The 25,596-nt window shown below is 28.1% G+C and overlaps 1 protein-coding gene and 2 long non-coding RNA genes across 8 annotated transcripts; 2 read left to right on the plus strand and 1 right to left on the minus strand.

Moving 5' to 3' along the window:
- The first annotated feature begins 130 nt into the window (after positions 1-130).
- LOC107994167 (ankyrin repeat and BTB/POZ domain-containing protein 3) lies at positions 131-25,472 on the plus strand. Of its 6 annotated transcripts, XM_017050950.3 has the most exons (15): positions 131-290; positions 405-622; positions 5,656-5,890; positions 18,995-19,199; positions 19,395-19,640; positions 19,987-20,466; positions 21,406-21,736; positions 22,041-22,276; positions 22,360-22,562; positions 22,741-23,475; positions 23,667-23,935; positions 24,038-24,243; positions 24,327-24,620; positions 24,688-24,870; positions 24,947-25,472. In XM_017050950.3, the coding sequence occupies exons 3-15, from the start codon at positions 5,688-5,690 to the stop codon at positions 25,151-25,153; spliced, it is 3,798 nt and encodes a 1,265-aa protein (XP_016906439.1). In that variant the 5' UTR covers positions 131-290; positions 405-622; positions 5,656-5,687; the 3' UTR covers positions 25,154-25,472. The 6 variants fall into 6 exon arrangements, with proteins under 6 accessions (XP_016906439.1, XP_016906438.1, XP_061932383.1 ...); XM_017050949.3 differs by having other exon boundaries at positions 132-622; XM_017050948.3 differs by lacking the exons at positions 131-290; positions 405-622; positions 5,656-5,890 and adding an exon at positions 13,693-17,423 and having other exon boundaries at positions 22,741-23,363; positions 23,457-23,475.
- On the minus strand, positions 5,432-8,601 carry LOC133666286 (uncharacterized). Its single transcript, XR_009830237.1, has 2 exons — positions 6,214-8,601; positions 5,432-6,120 (listed from the first exon to the last, which is right to left on the minus strand). It is a non-coding gene; the product is annotated as an uncharacterized LOC133666286 (long non-coding RNA).
- Positions 10,112-12,683, plus strand: LOC107994168 (uncharacterized). The gene is made up of 4 exons (XR_009830236.1): positions 10,112-11,160; positions 11,393-11,554; positions 11,931-12,067; positions 12,500-12,683. It is a non-coding gene; the product is annotated as an uncharacterized LOC107994168 (long non-coding RNA).
- Positions 25,473-25,596: the final 124 nt, after the last annotated feature.

Raw genomic sequence — 25,596 nt, forward strand, 5'->3', positions numbered from 1 at the left:
GTTTTTTAGACAAACTGTCAATTCCATCATACTTATCACGAAATGCTGATTCTCACAATAATCGATAGATGGCAGAAATATCGTCTTCCACGTTTATTCCTTGTACAAAAGGTTTCTGTATAGTCTGGACCGAAAGTGGTTTTGCTGGGATGCTGTACAAACGCGGCGCCTGTGTTGTTCGTAATTGACAGCTGTCGAAAAGCGGCGACTTGATCGGATGCATGTGCGGATATGTCGTCTTGTTAAAAAAATAGAATATATCATACTAGTGAAGATTTAAAAGAAACAAGGTGAATTTGTTTTATTCCTGTAGCCCTTGGCTATTGTTAATTTCAACACATCATGCATTTATACCAATATCATTGCTGCATGGTACAGTTTAAAAAGTTCTTATGTGTTTACAGTTTTACAGAACATCGAAATGTACGTACAGTTATATGTGCTTTTGCGACGTGATATATATTTTGATAGAATAGTAAAAACAAAAAATGTTCGTGTACAACGTGAACATTGAGCAAAAGTGAAATTTTTGTTCATAATTTTATCCAGTGTTCTTTGAGTGCCCATCATGTCCCGAATAAATACATATGTTCATCTTTACCAATACGCTAAATAAAATTCGGTAAGATTTTTAAAATACATATATTCTATTTAAAAAGCGATTTTATAAATTATTAATTATATTAAAAAATATAAAAATAAAAATTGATTTGGTATTTTTTTATTCGGTATTATTTTAGCAATTAAATTTTATATATTATATTTTATATGTTCGCTATAAATTCATAATTTCAATATTCAGTAAATATATTCAATAATATAAATTACATAAAATTATTTTAATATTTTATTAACTTTAATAATATTTCTAGAATTAAAATAAAATATTAAAAAAGTATTCACAATCAAAAAATAATATATAAAATAATATGTATATAATAAAGTTTGTGCATTCTAACATTTAATTGCTTGAAACCGGTTTTTCCGAAAATTAAATTTTTTTTCAAATACAGACATTCTCATAAAAGTCGAACTTGTTCAAATGTTTGATATTATCTCTTCACTCAAAGTCAAATATTCATCGATTCTAATTTGTTCAAAAATCATAAGATATCACATAAATCTTTCTGAAAGAATGATTTGGAACTCTGAAAGGATTTACAGCTAACCGGTTATCGCGTAGGTTGCACACTCGCGAGAACTCTCGTCTGATAGATCATGATCCTTCTTCTCAGACTTTCGCCTGTTCAGTGACGTATACGAAGGCACGGATCCAAGATTTAACTTTCTCATTTGATACCTAATAGATAGTCGAAAACAAATTGTTTTATCAAAATTGTACATATAAATATTAAATATGTTTTTTTGGAAATCTGTGCATAATTCATTCAACTATTTATATTTGCATATATTTATAATTAATGTTTCGACTCATATATATGCACAATTTCAAATCATGTTTTTTTAAATTTTTATCAATGTTACACAAGTCTGTTCTATTATACACAGTTCTATCATAAAGTGATTAGTATTATATAAATACTTTAATGTATAATTTATTAAATCATTGATCGTTATGTTGAACTATATTTATAAATTTGCCAATTCTTATACATATGTTTTCATGTTGATTTAATTGTAAAATTTCAATAATCTAGTGCAAAAATCAGGAAAAAATTATTACAAATAGTCAGTAAAATGTTATTCTCATAATATATATTGAAGAAATATATAGAAAATTTATATGTGTCTTGTTATTGAATCGATTAGGTGGCAAATAGAATGAAGAAACGTATAAAATAATAATGCCAAATAAACTCTCGTCCTTATTAATTATTAAGATTTCGCGATATCCTACAAACCAATTGTTGTAATTTGTTCGATCAACAATTAAACAATACAAATAATGTATGATTAATCGAATCGATCAAAAAATTCATTGCGAAATCATGATATATCATTGTGATATTAAGAAGAAACGCCAATGATCTTGCTAGGTAAAACCCATTGGATCCCATTTGATTATCAAAGTTAAGCTATGTCGGGCACAGTTAATACTTATATGCTAGAATGAGTGTCGCTTGAAAACACTGTATTATTATTGGCGGTGGATTCGAAATCCATCTTAAATCATACGTTCTTGACTAATAATTAGCAATAATCGATACTAATTAAAAATAATATCAATATAATAAGAAGAAACAGAGATAAATAGAAACAGCATGGCAAAGAGAGACAGAGAGATAGAGAAGGGAGACAATGTGCAGCTACGTTTCTCCTGCAAAGAGGGTCGAATAAAAGGTGCTGTGGTAGGGGTGAAAAGGAACAGGTAGAGGGGATAGGGGGGAAAAAGAGCAAACACATGGTTGAAAGGAGAAGGCAAGAGTGAGATAGGTATACGCGATATAGGTTTTGGTTTGGGCAGCCGTTGGAATGCGGCGGCCGCGAAGCGGACGGCTGTATACCATGCCACGCCGTATGTAAGTACGTATACGCTTAATCTGCCATGCGGCATAGCCGGTGTATAGGACACAGCGCAGCGTCCAGCACATTCCGTGCCCCAAGCAGAATCATACTTTTGTTTACACCCACGTGTAGCTTCATGGAACACGAATTTTCTGTTGCTTCCTTAACCATTCGCAAATATTTCGACCATCAAATTATTTTTATTGTCATCATGTGCAAATACAATAAATCTTTTCGTGAATGATGAATTATATTAATAACTGTGTAAATTAATTAATTTTAATCCTATTTTTCTATATAATAGTGATTTTTGAATTAAAAATCACCTCAGAGGAATTTCGTCATCGGTTTTTAACTGCCTCAAACCTAATTCTTGATTTTTATCTATCAGTTGCTAGTTGATAGTTATAGAAGTTAAATGATTATTAGCGTTGACAAATCATATTTTAATAAGATAAAAAAATATAATGCAGCATTATTTTTTGTATGTTAGTTTTAGAAAATTTCAAAAGTTAGTTTTGTTTTAAGAATAATCAAATTATAAAAGAAATTAATATATAATTAAATAATTATGTTATATAACACTTCAAAATTTTATTAATTTCGAAAAATATTATATTCTATGTGTTTAAATGATGAAATAGAAAAATTAAATTTCAATTGTGGAAAGATTGAAAATGAAGCATGGTATAAGTAGAACAGAATCAAAAGAAATTGAATTGTAATGAATTATATCTACAAATAGAAGGAAATATAAATCAAATTATAAAAAATATAATTTTATTATCATTATGACAAAAATTTTCAGGCTAATCGAAAAATGAAGATCGAAATAGTATAAATATTTCTGATAAAAAAAAAAAGAATTATAAAAAATATCATTATTTCATTAAAATCACATGGATAAAAATTCCGCGAAAAAGGCGTGTGCTTTCACTTCGCGTGGAAAAAGGGTAACAAGGAGATTGGAAGAAGGGAAGACGAGTTGTTCCTGATATGCACACTTAAGGAAGCATTTTGGGAGCCAACCAGAGTAATTGCATACAAGGGCCTATCAAAACGAGCAACGATCATGCTCTCGTCGAACCTCGTTGGCGCAAACTTCTAATAAGTTAATACCGCGCATGTCACCTGCGCTTAATATTTGCAATGTGAATTGATGATTTTTATTTTTTTTTTACATATTCTATTTCTTTTTTTAATAATTTCATATTATAAAATATTTTTTCTTTTCAAAATTTGTAGATTATCAATTTTTAATAAAAAAAATTTGAATTAAAATAATAATTAAAAAGATTTTTTTTTTATATCATGATATATATATTTTTTATATCATGATATATCATGATATATATCAATACATATCTATATACATATATTATTCGCATTTCAAATATCAAATAATTTGAATAATTTTATGTTAGAAATTTATTAATAACGTATAGTTGTTTATTTTCATCAGCATTATTGACCGAATTTAATGACTGAAAATGAAAACTGCATCTTATAATCGAATAAAATGTAATATATAATTGGTTAAATAAGATATTCATGTGCGAGTTTCATTTAACTTTTTAAAAGATTAATGTCACTACTCTGTCAATCATATTCACCTATTTATATATCCACATATCGATATTTATTTATATATAGTAATGTATTTACACATTTTGTACATTCATCAATTTTTCATTACAAAATTGCAAAGAAATATTCATAAAAAACTTTGATATTAAATAAATCCTTAATTACTTTGTTTTTAAAGATATTATTATCATATGTTCAAAAATTTTTTAAAAATTTTCTACATGAATAAATAATTAATACAGAAGGTTTGTCATCTATGTGATATCTGGGTCTGAACATGTTTACGAACGGTTTATTGAAAACCAGTTATCAACTGGACCGAACTGGACCACTTCCTGGAACAGATTGCGCTAGCATCGGGATTAAGAAAAGCAATACATTCGCCACGAAATAGAAGAATTTTGTATTATATATATTTTATAATAATTATTCGTGAGTGTTTTCATACATCGATGCACATATATGAAAATGTTAATCCCATAAATTCATATAATCGTTCATTTTTCTTTATACATATATTATTGAAATTCTTTGAAAGAAATACAGAACTTTATTTATTTCTGATAAAACAAATGGAAAATATAATTAAACATATTAATACATAATTTATTATTATAATGATAATAATAAATATAGTGTTTATGTTTAATATGAAGAATACATATTGAATGAAATACATTTTACAAATTAATTTTAAAGTTAAAAATATAAAATATTTTACTGTCGATTTTATCTCATCATTCAAAATCCAACATTATTATCATTGTAATAATTATAATGTATTTTTCTAAGATTTTTTTCTTATAAAGAGTTTGAATTCACTCTAATTTATTCAATTCTTTTTTTCAGTATATTTTATACATAGAGATATTTTCAATGGAGAAAGTTTCAATGAATTTTCACAAAAGATACCAGAACGTCGCGAGGAACAAACGATACCAAGAGATACACTCTTCCTATTAACGTATTCGGCACATTTCCAACAGTAATTAGCGCCGCGCTCGCGGTGTGAAGATACACACTGCTCGTATGAACAGAGAAATAATTGTTTCTTGCAAGTGATGTTATCGTATTGCTAATTATTCTCAGAATCATCCAGATGCTCGTTAATGACCTTCGAGCCTAAGAAGAAAGTTTCATATAATTACTTTCCACCAAAGATTTTCCCTATCGAGCAGATTTCTCGTACTGAATTTCTATACGTGTTCATAAATCAGCTTCATTCGCATTTATTAAAAAAAAAAATATTATTATATTTTTCGATATTTAATGAAATTACTCCGAAAAATAATATATATGAAATTTTATATAGAATTATTCAAATATAATCAAATTTAATTTTAAATAATATAAATATAATGTATTTATATATAATATATTTAAGCTAAATATTTTGTAATTCTTTATTCTATAGAAATTCATTTACATAGAAAAATAGTTTTTGTTAGAACATAGAAATAAAATTATTATAGGTGTATTATATAATTCAATTTATGAAACAATAATTTTGTCAACAACAATAAATCCATAATTCTGTGAAGAAAAGTTAACACCGATATGTTTTGTATAGGATTTCAAAAATTTTTATTTTTAATTTCCCAGGTCTTCCAGTGCAATCAGCAACGGGAGGCAGAATGAACGTCGAGCGAGCCACGATGGACGGTTGTGGGCAGCAACCGTTGTTTTTGACCGGCACTTCCGGTTCTGGCGGTATATCCAGTCCCCAGCAGCAGACTGTCCAAACCGGTGCGCCTCCAGAACACTATGGGGGACCATTAAGCCTGAGTATCTGCATATCCGATTCTGGTCACGAGATATTGCGACCTAAGCCTCGTCGGTGAGTATTCTTTTATTTTTCGTGAACCCTAATCCATTTGTAATCGATATCGATCTTAACAGAGATCTGAATTAATTCTGATCTGGTTGTATTCATGGTAATCCGCTAATCCTGATAAAGATCGATTAAAACCGTCCAGGAACATAGGAATGTTAATCTCTTTCAATATAAAATTGTTAAGATTGCAATAAATATGATTTATTTTGTTAATATTTTTTGTTAGTTATTTTCTGGAATAAGAAATATAGGTTAGTAAATAATGTAATGCCAATATTATCGACGGCAATTCATCTTTGGTTTTATAGGTAACTATAACAACTTACGTTATCCAGAGGGCGTTAATAAATATGAAAATGCAGAGTAAAGTATTACTTTGAGCACTAGATGGCTGGTAAATCGTTTGTAAACCCTTATTGAGTGATTTATTTATCATCTATTACTAGTTTATTAACTTGATATATGAAATATATCGTGTGCACAGAGATTACATATTTTATGTAGATTGATTGATTCGTGATATTCATAGTTGATAATTTTCTTGATGATAATAACGAATACTGATGAAGATATTGGCTGTCGTTTACATGTCAAATCACTTGCTACTGTTTTTCAAGTAGTCAATTAATTGTAATGTAAGTTTATGGTTGGCTATCGATGATCTGTAACATAAACATGGGCTTCCTAATGATGAGTCAGTATTGATGCGTCATCCCTGTAATGTTGGAGAAGCATTCATAATTTCAAAAAGATTCACAAGATTCTTTTTTCGGTTGAGACTGATGATAGGAATTCAGAATATAAAAATGTCATAAATCAATGTAATATAGATTATCGAATCCTATTATCTCAATATTACTATATTTTTATTTATTAAAGCATCATCGAAATTTAACCAAAAAAAGAAAATTCTTACAATGAAAAATTCTACATTATAAAAATGATTTTCAGGAATTCATTTTTCGCAATATTTATAAAACATTCAAATTTAGAGATCTTTGTTTTCGGCATGCAATGAAAACTTTTTTTTTTAATTCAGTGTTTAGCGGGATCTCAAAACATCACCGTTAAGAGAAGCCACTCCACTTACCGATCCGATTAAGGATCATTAAAATTTACGATGTACGTAATTACGACCGATTCGATTAACGATGTCGAACGAGCATATATTCGTAAGACACACCTCCCCTTTCCCCATCATTTAGTTCCATCGACACCATGCCGCGCACCACGGCTTCGGTTCCTGAAAAATCTGTTCGGCATACAAATAGGCATTGAAATTTAAGGGTTCACGTAATAGGCTCACAAATTTTGTTCTTTTCGAAGTTCGTTCACCCAATATAACGGGCTCATATACGATAACTAATTTCAAATATAAATAAATTGTTATTTATATTTTTTTTTGTTTCTTAAGATTTCTATATTGCCTATAACAAAGTTTCATGAAATTATGAATAATGCAAAAATACCATGATCATTTTCTTTAATTTTTTTTTTTTGTGAAATAGTAATTGTAGAGACTTTAACATGCGACAAATGTTATAAAAAAAAATAATTGTATATATTTAAAAAAATAAAATTACGAAAAAGTAATAATTGGAAAAGACAAAGATTTATGTTATATCCAAATTATTTAGGAAGGCAAAAGAATTTAAAACATATAAAAAAGTTCACGTAATTTTTAAAAGGCGGAACAGAATCGTTTCGTGACACGAAATTTAAGATTTCTAGGTCGGGATTTTGCTTTGAGATTCTGTATATACATGGTTCATTGGTATTCCAGCGCTCGAGCGTGTCGTGTGCACGCTCAGTGATTCGTATGTAAAACACAGCACATCGTGGCCTTATCAATATGTATGACACCGAATTATAATCGATAATAATTGCCCATCGATGCGTAACATTAAAATTATCGATTGCGTATCGTATTCCTCTCGATTTTGCCTTCGGTTAAAAATAGCTTTCTACATGAAAACGGTCACTGACCTGTTTCAAGGTTAAAGTTCATTTCGTAAAAACTTTGAAATTCAATTTTACCTTTGATACAAATTAATTGATGATTTTTACCAAATTTGATTATACTTTCAACTTATAACTTTACAGCTTATTAAAGACAAATATGTAATTTGTTATAATAAAAACAAGTTATTTAAATACTATCTATTTCAATGCATATCTTTTAATACAAATTTATAAAAAAAAACATGATCATAAAATTTATTTTTTTACGTGAAATCGACAATGGAAATGAGTATTATTACATGATACATCTTTAAATAAATAATCGGATTTCTAATTAATAACCTTTAAAACAATTATATATATCTACATAAAATGCTGCGATTCATACAATACATGTCCAAAATTAATTTAGCATATGGAAATACAAATTCTAATTAGAAGTAAATCGTATAACAAAATTTTGTACTTGAAATACACACAATCATACGAGAAGATAGAAGATCAAAGAAACATATGCGTGTGCGTGCACAAGGTAGTTTAAAGAAGCTTAAACGACGAGAACGTTGTATTTCGAACGAGTCAACGACCGCAAAAAATACGCCAGTCATCTTTCGCTGTAATCGTATGTATGAGGAATGCGCGAATGCAATCTCTATAAGAATGATCATCGGGGATAAGAAGAAGAGGTGACGTGTATCTTCTAAGCTCCTTTGAAAGCACACAGGAATTATTTATTAAATCAACGGGAAGTTCTATAATAATTCTAAAATTCTAAAATTCATATATATAACGAATAATCCTCATCTTTTTCTACTATATGAAAAATCGAAATTTATTTGATGTAATTAATCAATGATTAGATCTTTGTCTCTTGAATATCAAACTAACTTTATGTTGTATTTATATACTCGCGGAAGAAGGAACCGTGCTTTGAGGTTATGGTACATTGAGAACTTCAAATTATATATATGTTTATTTTGTAATTTGAAAAAAATGATTAGATAATTTAAAAAGATGTAATATATGTGTTCAAATAATAAAAATTTAAAATTTATACGTATAAAAATATATATATTAGAAATTTTATGAGAAAAAAATAACTAACTATTTATATGAAAATTATAATTTATATAAATTTAAATTTTAGAATGAAAAGTAATCAAATCGATGAATTATGTATCAAATTGTACATTCTAAATGATATTTATTAAATTGATTTTTTTGTGAATCATAATTGGAAGAAGATTAATTATTCAATAAATATTCATTGATTTTATTGATTAAAGAATCTGAAAATAAGAATAATTAATCAAATTTTTTCCTTATCGTCGTATTCTATTATTTATTTTACCTCTTCAAAATATCTTTTAACATAAAATTAAACTTTTAGATGCATTGACATGCAATTAAGTAAGGTTCCCCATAAAACAACCGAAAGGACAAATCACTGGTAGAATCAGTGAATCGCGAAGACATGAATCGCGCGCATGCGAGCAAACGACGAAGATGCGCAAGCACAAAATATTCTGTGTGTCGAGTTAAGGTTATCGAGGGTTATCGAAGAGAAAGCCCGTCCGTGTAGCTTGTTGCCTGACCGATTTACGGTGACGCGATACTCCCCCAGGTCCCGTTCCATTGAAATACACTATTGTCCTCAAACCGGGTGTAATGTAATATGTAGGATCCATTTCAATGCTAAATTTAGCATTGATAAAAAAAAAAATTATGCAAAAGTATTGCAATTTATATATTTCATGTAATTTAAATTTTCAATAAAAATTATTTAAAAAGAAATTATGTTTTTTGTATTATTTTTCGAACAAAAAGAATTAAATTAGAATTATATTTGATTTAAGTTATTAAGAAAATGAAAATTATTAATGGTGCTATGTGTATATAAATTATTTGTTATATGGTTACGTAAAATAAAATATTTTAAAATTAATTAATTCATACAATAGTGATTATTTATGAAAGTAAAAAGATAATAAATATTCTGATATTGCTTGTTTATCAGAATATAATTCATATTTATCTAACTTCTGAGTCTTGAATTATGTTGTATTACATAACACAATTCCATAAGTAGTGTTAAACTATAGCACGATCATGATATGTATAAGTATTTATGTATATCGAATGTTTTTCCTAATGTTATGGTGGAACCAATATATACATTCTCAACGAACCATTAAAAAAGATAACAATGGACGAATTGTTCAATTGGAATAATTTATACTATTGTTTAGCATTTATTTAGATTTTTTCTTCTTTTTATTTTTTGCTTTTTATTTCTTGTCTGTGAAAGTTTAATTGAAGTTTGGGTGTGGGAAATTGAAAGTGGCAATATAGCATTTATTAGAATGTATAGAGATTGTTTTAAATTTTAAGATTTTAGAATTTCTTTTAATTATAAATATTAAATATGTAATTTTTTATGTAATATGTATTAGAATAATAATATTTTTTAAAATCCTTTTAAATATCCAATAAAATTCTGATAAACAGAAAATATATTTAACTACAATTTTGTAATTTATATTTTGACGAGAATAATAAAATTAAATAATAATAATTAATCAAATAGTAGTAAAAATATAGAAAAAAGAAATAAAACATTATAGTTATCTAATAATGTTATAACAGATTTCTCCTTTACCATTGCTAACTATTGAACTATTGAATATCAGATAAAATTCAAAATATAATATTATTATATTAATTTTAAACTTCGTAAATTTATTTGAAGTGTATTAAACACCGTTAACGAATGAATGAAAAAAATAAAAATCTAAATCAATTTAGCTTTGTCAATGAACAGTTAAAATCATCTGTACGAAAAGAAGGAAAGCAAAGAAGAGAGGCCGTTAACCTAAATATCTCGATCAGATCTGACTAAGCATTGGCGCACATCCTCTCACGCGCATCATTATCGCGATCACCCGGTTCTCATTCTCTCTCTTTATCTCCCGTTACGATTTCCTCTACTTTCAGATAACTAATTAAATGAATTTAAAACTCTCCTTTCACATGATTACGTGAAATTCTTCGAAATTTCTATTTCATTGCCCAACATTAAAACAGAAGAATGAAAAAATGACAATGTGAATCAGTTAGATTGATTTTTTTATGAAAGTATTAATATACAACGACTAATTAGTATAATGAAAAGGAAATTCGAAAATGAAAGATGAAAAGTGAGAATCGATGATGTTCGTCCTTGTTCGTTAGTGAATTGAATAAAAATGGAAAGTGTATTGTTGCAATTTATCGATTTAATTGTGTGTTAATTTCGATCGCGTGAAGGTTAGGTTAGTATATGTGAAATATCATTACATCGGAGTTTGAATTTAATAAACCAATATTACTATATTCTATTGATTATTCAATTATTATTTTCTTATCTTTTGATACAAATTTTTTTTTATTTATTCGATAGCAAATTATCAAAATTTTTTTTCTTTAAGAAAAAATATAACGTATTGTTATCCTATCATAATAAATCAAAATTACTAAATTTGGTGGATATATTTTTTACGATAGGATTGACCCAAGGTTCAGACACCTGCCAACCAGTTAACAGGATTTGACGTTGGAAAATTCCAAACATTATTAAATCACCACTTCGCTCACTGATTCGATGCGATGTAATAGATTTTATGGATGAGGAAGCATACGTCGTTTCGTTTTATACATTCATAGCTGGTGAAATACGATTTACTTATTTATTTTCTATATTAAATACTATGTTAATAGGTAGTAAAAACTTCAACGAGATAAATATTGAAGTTTCCGCTCTGATTGTATTCTATTCCACTTCTAACATTTCTAACTATTGAAGTGTTTCGTTTTAGTTCACTAAAATTTATGTATGTATAGCATCTTTTTTCCACCTGGTTAAACTCTAATCTTTCCGCTTTGAATAATTTAAATATTTATCGTTCTGTTCAGATCCGTGTCATTTCTTTTCAACCGAGATTTTACTATTGGAATTCGTACAATTAAATATACATCATTTTACTTCCAATAATTATGATTTATACAGTTTTGATTTAGATTAGATTTGAATTTGGAATTTTAGATGACATATGTATAATTGATGCAAACGATGTACAAGAATAATTTTGCTAGAATAACTGAGTTTAATTAGAACAAGATGGCTTTAGTGCCCTAGTGAATGAATTGATGAGTCAGACTGAATTCTTAATTACCGGATGTGTGAGTCAAACTTTTAGATGAATTTAGGCTTTGAAATAAGAATATAGAATACATATGTAACATATTTATGAAATGATTACAACGGTTAAAAAATTGCCTGTGTCAACAGATGTAATACTGAAATTTAAAAGTTTAATATTAAATAAATTTATTAATATTATTAATATTAAAATATTGAATATTGATAAAAATGATAGAAGATAAGATGATATTATGCATACAAAATTAGCCATTTATGTTTTATAATATTTGTATTATTAATTTTATAAACTGATTTATTTATAATATATAAGTTAAATAGAAAAACTATATAGTACAATTTTCAATACAGTTAAGGATATCTACATAATTTTTCTTACAATTTTTCTATTATTTATATGATAATATTAAAGGAAGAAGACATGGTTCGCTAATTAATTTAATATCTTTCAGTTGTCGCCCTTGACACCGGAGTTTCGCCAGATGAGCACGGACAATATATGTAATGTGTATACGCCTTGAACTCCTCTTTGTAAAAACCTTTCTTTTAGTGGACGAATTATAGATTAAAAACTTCCGTCGTTCTGTGTATTCTCAGAAAAGATGTACGCAATACGAATAAAATGATCGGGCCAAATGTTTCGTTTGTTCATTGAAAGAGAATTCAGAGAACCAATAATTCAGATAAATTTAATTGGTCTTTAATTAGGCGATATAAAAGAGAAAGATCTCTTTATTCAAATGGGATGAAAGTGAATTTATGAATGAAGAATTATATGCTGATGAAATGTGACTAATATTCAAGAAAAAAAGATGAATTAAAATGATTTTGCGAGATTTTTTTTTGAATTTTAATTGTTTTTGGAAATCATTACTTTTATTCAGATATTACAATTAAATTATTTAAACAAAAAAACCTAGAATTATTTGAACAACTTTTTATCGATAAATTTTTTAATTTATTAAAATACATTATTGAATTTATTAATGAACTAAATTTAGATATTTTTTAAAATTTCAGTTTATAAAAATAAATTAGAACATTTTCAAACTTTCAAAAGATGATGATAAGAAAGTAAAATTATATAAAATCATACATTGCAATATTATTGCATATTATTCAATAAAATATTATTCAATTTATCAATTTGTTATATATCATATATTAATAGTATTGAAAGCTAAATTATATTAATAGTTAAAAACTAATATCATGTACAATTTCCAAACATAGGATTAATAATAATAATTTTTAAAGCTTAATAATAATAATCTAGTTTGTATTCATGTACACATATATTATAGAATGTAGTTCATAAAAGTGGGAAAAAACAAAGACCGGTTTGTCTAGGGAGTAAAATTACTTTATGACTTTCACGCGAATTTACTATGGATGTATTTCAACAGGAACAATGCTATTCGAGATCAATTAGAATGTTTTATGATCGTTCATTTTAAGATTTATTATATATCTATAAGAAAATAATTATTTTTTTCTTTCTTCAATTTTTTAATTTAAAAAAAAATACGTGTTCATTATAAGTAAATTTTATTGAAAAAAAATTGAAGAGAGGAATTTATTAAAATACAAATAAGAAAATTTGAAAAATCATATATTCTTTTATAATAATATTCTAGAAATAATTTTGACCTACTTAAATTGTCTGTTTTCTATATTCTATATATGGTCTTGCACCACGATTATCTATGCTAGGAAAATTCTTGAGAATTTTTTTTGCCATTATGAGATTACCGGAAATAGGACATTGCCTATCTTTTCATTATTTCCTATATTATATGAAAATATAAATATTATTTCAATTGTTTAAATTTACTGATCGACTATCAAAATATAAGATAAAAACAAAATATTACTAGAATTATTTACATATTAACTACTTGAAATATAATTAAACCAAAAATCACTTTTTATAGTAATACACATAAAGTTAAAAACCATTCACTGAACCATTTACTATACTTTCATTCACACATGCAATCACGTTTCCTAACCTTAGCAATTAACAGTTTACGCCCTTTGATCATGATAAACGACGTTTTGCATAGAAAAGGGATTGAGAGAGTACGATGAAAGGATGGTGAACAGCTATATGTTCAAGAATCGTCACGGGATGTGGTTAGGGCGATTCGAGTCATAGGAAGTAGGATGGTCGCCGGAAATTCTCCCTCGAAACAAATGCAAATGTAAATGCTTATGTGCATATGTATACACGTATATGTATACATACGTACATGGTGGGGTTTCTAAAGACACTATTCGTTTGCACTCTCCCGTTTCCTATGCTCTCTGTCCAGTGAAAAGAGCATAACAGTTTACAAGTGGCAGCCAGCACTTAACCACGCCACGGAGCAAGACAAGAAACTGATGACGCGTGCGTAATACACCGATCACGGATTAAAGTAGAACACCGCGCCGTGCGTTATTCTTGTCCTATCGTGAAACATTATCAAGAATTTTAACTCTATATCTTTATATCTCGTTATTGTTATCATTACTATTTTTTATTCTTTTTTTTTTCTAGTTCTACTACTTTTTAAAATAGTTTCTTGTGACTTGTACATATCTTATAAAAGAGTGTAGTGCAAAATCATTTGAAATGTAAAATAGTTTGGCAAGGAATTATTATGGATGTTGTAATAATTCTTTAATTCATAATTATGCACTCTTTATTGAATTAAAGTACGAAGTGATTTAATTTTAAATTATTAATACATTTATAATTATTTATATTTTTGTGAATATATTTTTAATATGAATGTGTTTAAAAGAAGGACCTATAAATATTTTTTTTTTAAAATCAATCGATTTATTAAAAATTATCATATGATTAATTTTCCTAGAAGGAATTTTAATGCCGATGCTTGTAAATCATAAAATCTTCATTCATCTTTTTCTAACAGTATTTCTGAACATATATAATCCAAATGACTGGATAATTTTATGAAATAGCATAATAACAACAACTTCACAGTTAAATAAAGCAAAGAGATAGCATCGTTTGAAGTATAAAATGATATTTGCAAAGTAATTTATGGATGAGTTCTAATATATTGATGGCTGTAGCTAGAAATTGGAGATATTTCGTTCGGAATCAATTTTCCACGGAGCAGAACGGTGAAAGTCCGTGTGCGTGAACTCGCGTAATTGATCTCTTGTATTCTATGTTTGGTGTTCTTGCAAGCATTTCTTACGATTTCTCACGAATTCTTGGATAACGAAATTTCTGCCAGTCAAAAATGGATTTGAATCAGAACGAGTGAGAGTCGAATCATTCACGAGTTCGCATTCTCCAACTATGCAAGAAATTTGGTAAACTGTTTGAGATATTGGATTTAATTTGATTGAAGATATTCTGCCTATATTCGAATATTTTGAATTGAATTATACGAACAACAATTGAATTGAATATACGAAAACAAAAAAAATCTCATGCCTTATAATTTTTTTCACAGTTCTGCCTAATAAAAAATTATCTTAAAAGAGAAAATAAAATGATTTACAACGTACCAATTATTCAATTCGAAACATAAAAAAAAAAAGTGTTTGACATGTTTTCTGAGTCAATCTTACACCATTTCTTTTTACTCTATCCAAATCTACACAAAAATATAAGTAGTAAAAAAAATTTTCCACAAATACAATTTGTATATTTCTTGATACAAAAGTCAAAATTCATTATCAGTATTTTCATTGAAGAAGAAGATAGAATATAATGAAAGAAGAAAAGGAAAAGAAAAAGAAAGATATTCTCATGCGATAATCGTCGATGCTCCCGCTTTTGTGACACTGTTACGTTGTGGTACTCACGGAGAAAAGAAACAACGAAAGGAAAGTGATACGGGAGATTGTGCTCTATTCGCCGACATTGCGGTTCGCGCAGGAAGTGCATGCGTTTCACCTGTTGATCCCGTCACTGTGGATCATAGTGTTTTCAGTCGCGTGTCGGAACGGGGGAACAGAACAAAAACGACGCGATCATTCAAGATTTATTTGATCATAGGTGAAACGTATCAATCCAATATCGAAACGAACCTATCGCCAGCTCGAAAGATTGAACAATAGTAGAATGAGGAGTGGATAAAATGAAATTGGATCTAATTTGGGATGAAACTTTGGTGTAGTTCAAACTTGGATCAAAAAAGATTGTGCAAAGTGTTGAAGAAGAAATTGTTTGTGATTTTTTAATTATGCTTAAATTGCAAAGTGAAAAAGGTGATTTTTAAATTGAATATAAACATTGAAGCAACAGTGAATGATATAAGAAAATAATTTTCTAGTTCTAAGTATCTGAAAAATCATTTACTTTCTTTCACCAAATCAACTTAAATAATTCAGAATCATCACTTTCATACTTTCCAATTTCCTCGAGCATTAATCACTATCAAGTTATATATCATCAAATTTAATCTTCCTCCGAGTCAAGGAAATTATTTTACTTTATCTTTGATAATCGGAATAATTCTTCGAATAATCAAGAAAAAGAGGTCATCCTTTGAGATACGAGTGAATGAATGAACTGCACACTTAGAATTCATCATTTCTGATTTTTAACCATTCTCCTTCCTGACTCCTTTTTCCAAAGAATCGAATAACTTCAAAATAACTTCAGTTCACAAAATGTATTTACATGAAAGTTTCTGATGACATGCCATCAACAAAACGAAAATCATGCGAAGGCAAGGATTGCAAATGTATGATTTGTCGCGAACTGAGTGACTGCAAGATGCCGGCTAATCTGGAGGCTCCACCTCGCCGCGAGGGCGTCAACTTCATTCTACGTCGCGGCCTGCCCTTCACAAATAAATCTCCGACCAAAGAATGGTTAAACGTAAGCGATAATACACCTAAATCATCATGCGACGAAGATGGCATCATAGTGGAGAAAATTAATCACAAACGTAAAATGGGAGACACGATGACACACGTGGTGATGGGTGATAATAACTTGAAAAAAACCGATAAAGACGTGGCTCACAAGACCGTGATCTACTTTGGTGACACTAATCAAAGACAGAATAAATTCAAAGAAGGCGCTCAATCGGCGAGCAAAAAAGAGGAATCAAAGATAGGGAATTTTAAAAAGGAGGAACAAGTTGTTAATAGTTCAGAGGATGGAAGGTGTGGTGATATGGATAAAAATGAGAGGCAACGATCGACACTCAGTCTGATAGAGAACGAAGAGGTGGAGAAGACCAAGGTCACGCACGAAATCGTGGTGAACGTTAGCCCCAGCAGGGAGGACGTGCTCAGGATCGAGGAGGATGAGAGCCAGGTCGTGGATTATTGGTCCTTGCCGGGGGACAACACCGGGTTCAAGGCAGACTGGAGCTTCGTTCAGCAGTGGCGCCTGAGGGGGTAAATCAAGCGAATGTTACGTTTACCGTGACGATGAAAAATGAGTATGTACCGTAGGGTTCGTGCATGGAATTCGCATAACCACGCCGTGCTTCTGTCTTCGCGGTGCTTAACGGTTTTTGCGAATAGTTATAAGTGGTTTCGAGAAATAGGTTGGGAGGTTTGATGGACGTCGTGTAGAGTCGTTTCTTTGGTCGTGATCCGTTGAACGAAACGAGGTTATAATGCGAAGGATTTAAATTGCTAATTAGATATGGATATTTTTACGAGGATTTTGAATAGATATTTACGTTATAGGTAATAAATTAAGCGGAACTTAAAAATGCATATTTCTTACGAAAAAAAATTAATCGAATAGTTTTTATTTAAATCTTTATTTAAATCTGATAAATGAAAAATCTCGAATTTAATCTTTTCAACGTTAAAATATATTGATTTCTACGATTTAATTATAATAAGAAATACGATTTAATTGGGAAATATATAAATTTTGATGGGTCGCTTACATGAAAACCGGATCATTAATTATGGGCCTAGGAGAATTACTGAGAAAACGTATCGTATAGATTTTTGAAACGTGATACCTTTTTCTGGATCCTGCACGAATCAAATTTATATTCGTCAAGGAATTTGCTCGTCAAGGAATTCGAAGCTCGAGAAACAATAGAAAGAAATCAGAAAAAGATCGGAATCAGGATCGTGATCTGTCTTCTTCAATACTTATCGATTAATTTATACGTTAGAAATATGTTGATTCATATATAATTTTAAATTATATAATATTGTAGGAACATAGAAAAATAGACGAATATAGGAGAAATAATAATTTATAATTTTTATCTACTGCTTTTTATCGATCAAATGTCTCTATGAATTAATCCCTGAGAGAAGCAGAGAGAGAGAGAGAGAGAGAGAGAACACTTTTAATAAATCAAAAGTAAAAGTAGATGGGATTAATAATTAATTTGTCTGTGAAAAAATTTTTAAAATTACAAGTTTTAAATACTTATATGCTTATTATTAATTTATGTATAGAAAATCTTCAAATATCTTTTAAATTACATAAATATAAAATTTTATTTATATGAAATCAATATTAAATATTTACTCAACATTATTATAATATATTTAAATTCCAATAGAATTGTGTTATTTAAATTACAGCTCTACTACCTTATCATTTAAATGCAATAAAACTTAAGCTCATTAATAAAATAAATAAATATAGGAATGATGCTATTTAAAAAAATACTCCGGATATTTAATTATAAAAATTTAAATTTCTATAATTATTATTTTATCTTTTTAAAAATATTTTTAATAGATTGATGAGGTTTTTCAATAAAAATATGTTTACACAACTCGTCATGAATTAGATTTTATCAGTAATCAATGTAAATATTTCGGGTGAATATTCAAGATTATATTTTCTAATATTTTTATTCTAAAGTTCTATTTGTGCAGAATGTAATATAGTAATGATGCTATTTAAATAATAATTATAGAAAATATTAAATATTAATTTTTAAAACTATTTTCTAAATTTCAAGAAATCATTTTACCTTTTTTAGACCGGCTGGTGGAAGTGGACGAGAATTATATTGTCATCCATATTCGAAAGACTTCACGGAAAATTCTCCAAAAAACGGAGTTCACAATATGGTTCATATGGTGGCAGAAAGGGACACGGATAGCGTTGCCCCAACACCAACGCCTCAACATCCCCATCATTCTCAACATCATCATCTTAGTTTACATGAAATTCGTGCCCTTCAGGTATTTAACAATTTTTTATTAATATTTTTTTCTTTTATTAATGTAAAAAAATCATACCATTGCAATTATATTAAACTAAAATATAAAAAGATGAAACTGAATTTTTTAAATCTATTTAAAAAAATTTATTCTTGTTCGCGATTCATCATTTAGAAATATATTAGCATAACATTGAAAAACAAATATCTTTTATAGAGGCGACCAGAATGTACCGGTAATAGCTCATCAGATGAGAATCGATCTTCTGGACATGCAAGTATGTCGGACACAGGTGGGCATACGAGTAGCAGTTCACCACCGCATCGTCACCATAGAGCGCACAGTCCGCAACAATTAAACTCTGTACCAGAAGATGATCGTTTATCGGCTTCGGTTACCCAAAGAAATGGCAGGAGTAGATCTGGACAGAATCGTAATAGACATAGAGCTACACCTGCTAAGGTGTGTTTTTGATTTTTTAAACAATATATTGACAATATGTATATAGTATAATATTATTTTATATAAACTCTATGGTATAATTGAAAAAAATATATTTTATAAATCTTCTAAATATAATTAAAAAATCTTTGTTTTTTTTTTAAATATTGTTCGTTTTGAAAATCTATGAAAATGTATAAATATTGTCAAATCAACATTAACAAATTTATTAATATTTTTTCTATCATCATTAAATAAAACATATTTAATTTGTAAAAAATTATATACAATTTATTCTGTCTTCATATGCTATTAATGCCTCCAATTTTTAAATTCTCAAATTTCTTATCCAATAATTTTATTGTAGTTACAGGTCCCCTGGTCAGGCTCTGGTCTAGAAGACATAAAACTAGCAATCCAGCAGCTTACTATGCGTTCTCATAAATCGTCTTCCACCTACTCCTCTTTAAGTGGATCCGAAAGTTCAGAACCAGCTGTAAGGAGGCTGATGAGACATTCGAGCTTAGAAACTATCAATACCAATGTAACCAGTGCGGATGAATTCGTTTGGGTAGATTCTCACAATCGATTGGTGGAGTTGCAGCAATTACCATGGACGCACCATGACGTCCTTCGTGTATTGCAAAATGGTCGTACCAGGGAGCATATGGAGCAAGTTTCGATGGAGACGATACCACGTCTTTCTTACCTGCTACAAAGAGCATTGGTCAGAATTGGTCGAGAAACTCAGAGATTGGCTAAACCTGTTGGTCTATGTAGCAAACACGAAGTGTATAGCGCATTCAAAATTGTGCTTTGTCCGGCTTTGGCAGATTCTTGCACTAAGGTATGTGAAATAGAGCATAAAATTTGTTTATATGATGATTAATTCATCATTTGAGAAAGAAGAATTAATCAAACAATAAATTTACATTTAGAAAGATTAAATTTGACTCAACGTGAATAAAATTAATTTGCATTTATTTATTTTTTATTTTTTATTTTAAATGATCAAAATAGTCTTTAATTAAAAAATAAGCCAAATAAATAATTAATCGAAGATAAATAAAAAGGTAGAACCATCGAAAGTCTTATCTTTAAGAATCAAATTAAAAATATCCCCTTTACTTTATATTATATTTAAAATTTATACATCAAGTTACAGATTAAATTAAACTTATAAATTTTATAATAATTCAAGATAAATTTAAGATAATTTATAGGTTAATATTAATCAAATTCATTAATTTATATATATTTTTCTTTGTACATGTCTTTACTCATCTTTAGAGGAAATAATATTCATAAAAGGTAATAAGATAATATAAAAATATATCACTATATTGAAATAAATACAGATTATAAAATAATTAAGTATATTATATATATATATATATATATATAATTATAAAAAAGATATAAAATTTAGAAATTATATAAAAGATCAAACTATCGAAATATATAGAATAATTAATATTATAATTATTTTATAAATAATTCTATTATATAAATTTTAATATTATTATAAATATTCTATGTGTGTAATATTAATTGTAATGTAATCAATCGATAAAACAGGATTATATATGGATTATACATGTATGTGTAAATTGACCAAGAATTTATAATTCATCCTAATATATAGAATTTTAGAACTTTTCAAAAATCTTGAATAATAAATATATTTCAAACTGTTATTTCTATTACATATATATTATTAAGCAAACTATCTATATTAATGATTTGGATATTATAAACATTTATCAATTTATAATCTGTTTATTAGGCGTGCTTGCGTGCTGCAGCAATGTTCGCTGTATCTGGTGATCAGTTAAAACAATCAAAAGCCTCTCGTTCAGGATTACAATTACCAGTAGGACGATTTTTTCGCTGGATGTCTGATGTACGACTAGGAAGAATGATACATGAATATGCAGCCATATATTTAACCGCTGGAATCGAAAATCTGTTGGAAGAAATATTATTGCAATGCATACCGAGTGATTCTCATACGACTTTAACTGCAACTATGTTGGAACATGCTATTGCAAATAGTGGAGATTTATGGGGGCTTCTTCAACCTTATGCACATCTTAATGCTGGTCGAACAGCATCAGGTAAATCTAGAAGCTAATTAATATTTAATAATTATATATTTGTAATTGTTAATAGCTGCTAAAAAATAATATGAACATATTAGAAAAATTTATTAAAAAAAAAATAAAAAGGGATTTATTTAAAATAAATTGATTTAAAAATCTTATTAATCTAAGATAAGTATTAATTAAGCTTAGGAAATTTTTCCGTCTTATTTTAAAACTTTTTAAATATATAATAAACTATTTTGTTGGAATTCAAAGAAAATTTTAGAATAACAATAAAACAATGTAATTAGTATGATATAGTATAATATTTTTGCAGGCGCACTTGCCATGCCACGCTGGGCCAGTGTTAGTTCTCTAAATTCTTCGTCATCATCCCGTAGCGGAAGAGATGCAGCGGGATCAACGTTAGAACCATCACTTTTAACTACCTGTGTAGGATCGATATCGGAACTAATAGATTTGATCTCGAAAGTGGCGCAAGCTGGACGTTCAACTATACCCTTGACAACAAAGGCATTGAACGCTCTCTTTTATTACATGAGGTGTTCACAGGTTTGCCTACTTGATCCTTATCTACTTCCTTGATTATTGGCTTTGTTTTTTAAATATAAAGTAATGAAGCAGTATTTACACAGTTAGAACATGGTGAACGAGGTTCTGGAATACAAGAACTTGCGTATGAACGAGCATATGTTGTACTTCCACCGCTAGTCGAATGGCTAAGAGTTGCGACCGCTCATGCAGAACATAGGCATGGACTAGTTGTAGATCAAGATGATATTAATCAAGCTGCCAGATTGTTATTGCCTGGTGTAGATTGTCCTGTTAGACCAATATGGTAATGTATTCATATATATATTTATGTTTTAAAATTTACTTTCAACTATTAAAGTTAAATTTTATTAAAATTAATTTTTATATTTATTTTTATTTTTCTATATATATTTATTATTTTCTTCATTAAAAAATACTTTCTATTAAAATATTTCATAATAAATATTCAATTTTTTTCATAGTTTCGAGGAAGTTTCAGTGTGTTCGAAACGTATTGATGACTCTGAATATGTTCGTCTTTTAACCATGGATATGGCATTCAAAATGTTAACAAGTGGTCGTACAGATCTCATAGCTCAAGCTATACCTTTGTTACCATCAACAAAACTTAACACTGTGAATGATAGTGGTTTTACTGCATTAATGATAGCATGTATAAATAATGATGAAACAGCTGTTCTAGCATTATTGGATGCTGGCGTTGATTTGAATATTGAAAGTCCACCTCCAGCTACTGGACAATCAGCAAATACACCTTCCAAAACACCAGTTACTCCAAATATATCAAATGTTAGAACTCCAGTCGCATCATCTGCTATAATGACTCCAGGAAAAAATATGCAGTCTCCAAATTCATCTTCCAGTTCACCAAGCATATCCAATAATATTTCTAATAACATATGTTGCAATCAATCTGGATTCAATGCAGAAACGCAACATTGGACTGCTTTAACTTATACAGCATTATTAGGACATTGTAACATTGCTAGAATATTATTAGAAAGAGGTGCAACCGTTGAAGGTGGTGCTAAATTAAGTGAAGATAAATCTACAGTTACACCATTGCAAGCAGCTACAGCATCTGGTAATTCTGAAATGGTAGCATTACTTTTGGCTCATGGAGCCCAACCATTTTTATCAACTTTGATAAAAGATTCATTTTCATATTCTGGTTCAGCTCAACGTGGTTGTTATAGGCAAGTAAAATATATCTATTTATCTTTAAATAAAATTTTTAACATTTTAATCAAATAAAATTCGATAGTTTTTGAGAAATTAAAATAAGAATATTTTAAATAATTTTTAAAAAGATCATCATTTCATCCTATACAAAAAAATTTTTAAGTAATTAGAACAAATAAAATGGAATTAATTTATATATTTATAGTGCAATATCAGTAGCAACAGTTCATGGTCAAAGGAATTGTCTACATCAATTGTTATCTCATCCATTGAATTTCTCTGCCAAACGAGGAGAAAAAGAAGTATTGTCATTAGAAGAAATTTTGGCAGAAGGTAGTGCCAATACTAGTCCACAACAACAAACTGTAGATGGAAGAGGAAATAGAAAAGAAGGAAAAGAACCAGTTTTTAATAAAGTTCAAAATAAAGCTTTACAAGAAGCAATGTATCATAGTGCGGAAAGCAACCATTTAGGTAAAACAAATTTGAAAATGATTATTTAAAAAAAGAATTTTAAATATCTATTTTATATTCTATATAAAAAATTCTACTTAAATATAAATATAAATTTTTTAGATATCACAATGGAACTTCGTGGATTAAAAGTGGGTTGGACATTACATTGTTGGATGCATAGTTTAGCAACAGCTCACGAAATGAGATTAGATTCTATAATAGATCAATTGCTTCAAGATTTTCTTCAAGTATGTCCAGATGATTATTCAACACAGTTCGTACAAGAATGTCTTCCTTTATTATTCAATATTTTTAGATACAGTAAGGTGAGTCATAGTTCAATTTAATTTTAAAAAAATTACAATAAAAAATATTTTTTTATATTTTTTTATTTGTATTTTTTCTATAGAAAGAAGGTACGACCCTTCTTCTCGCAGATATTTTTTGTACATGTTTTGGATGGGAACCAATAAAACCCATTCGAGATACAACACTTTCTAGTGGATCTAGAATAGATCCTAAGTTTGTAAATAATCCAGAATTAAGCGATGTACAATTTAGAGTGGAAGGCAGAGTTTTCTATGGTCATAAAATTGTTTTAGTCACATCATCACCGAGATTTAGGAATATGTTAAGTTCGAAATTATGTGAGGGAAATCCTCCTATTGTACAAATTAACGATATTCGTTATCATATTTTTCAGGTAGTATTTTAAAAAAAATTAAAGGATTTTAACTATTTGAAATTTAAATTTATATTTTAATATTTAGATGGTTATGGAATTTTTATATCATGGTGGTTGTGCTAAATTAGAAGTTAATCAAAGTGATGTTTTGGAATTAATGGCTGCCGCGAACTTCTTTCAATTAGATGGTTTACTTAGGTACTGTGAGGCACAATGTTCTTCGATGGTTGATCTTGACAATATTGTTTCTATGTATATTCATGCTAAGGTATTTTATTTAAATATTTGTGTATGTAATATATATATTATAATATTATAACTTTTTTTTTAATAATTATTTTCAGGTTTACAATGCTATGCAACTTCTGGAATACTGTCAGGGATTTTTATTACAAAATATGGTTGCTTTATTAACTTATGATGATTCAGTAAAACGTCTATTATTTGCCAAGAAATTACCTAATCATGATGTTCTCGCAGGACTCCTTCTTACTTTGCAAGCAAGAATAAAAACTAGACGATCTCAGCAACAAAATAAATTAAAAACTTAGAAATATTATGTTTATATTAGTATTATCATTTCTATTTTTTTTGTTGTCTTGTAATTTTCAATATATTCGTGTATGATTACGATTTCGATTTCGATTTTAAAAAAAAATAATACATAAATGTATTAAGACTGAGTGTTTTTATGATTCATTTTCAAATTTTTTATCAAATGTTTAAGTATAATTATGTGTTATAATTAATATAATATTTGCATTTTATTCAAATTAGAACATATTTCTGATATGCATCTGTTTAATTTTTGTATAATATTTTTTGCTACATATTATAATTGTATATTAAATATTGTTCAAATCATATAAATTTTGTTGTTAATATATTATACATTATATATTGTTCAAATATATAAATTATGTTATTACAAATAAATCTTAAATAAAAAATTTAATTTTCAAAAATGAATTTGTAATCATAAATTTTTAAATAA

This window comes from Apis cerana, linkage group LG6 (genome assembly GCF_029169275.1).
Source record: "Apis cerana isolate GH-2021 linkage group LG6, AcerK_1.0, whole genome shotgun sequence".
NCBI classification, from domain to species: Eukaryota; Metazoa; Arthropoda; class Insecta; order Hymenoptera; family Apidae; genus Apis; species Apis cerana.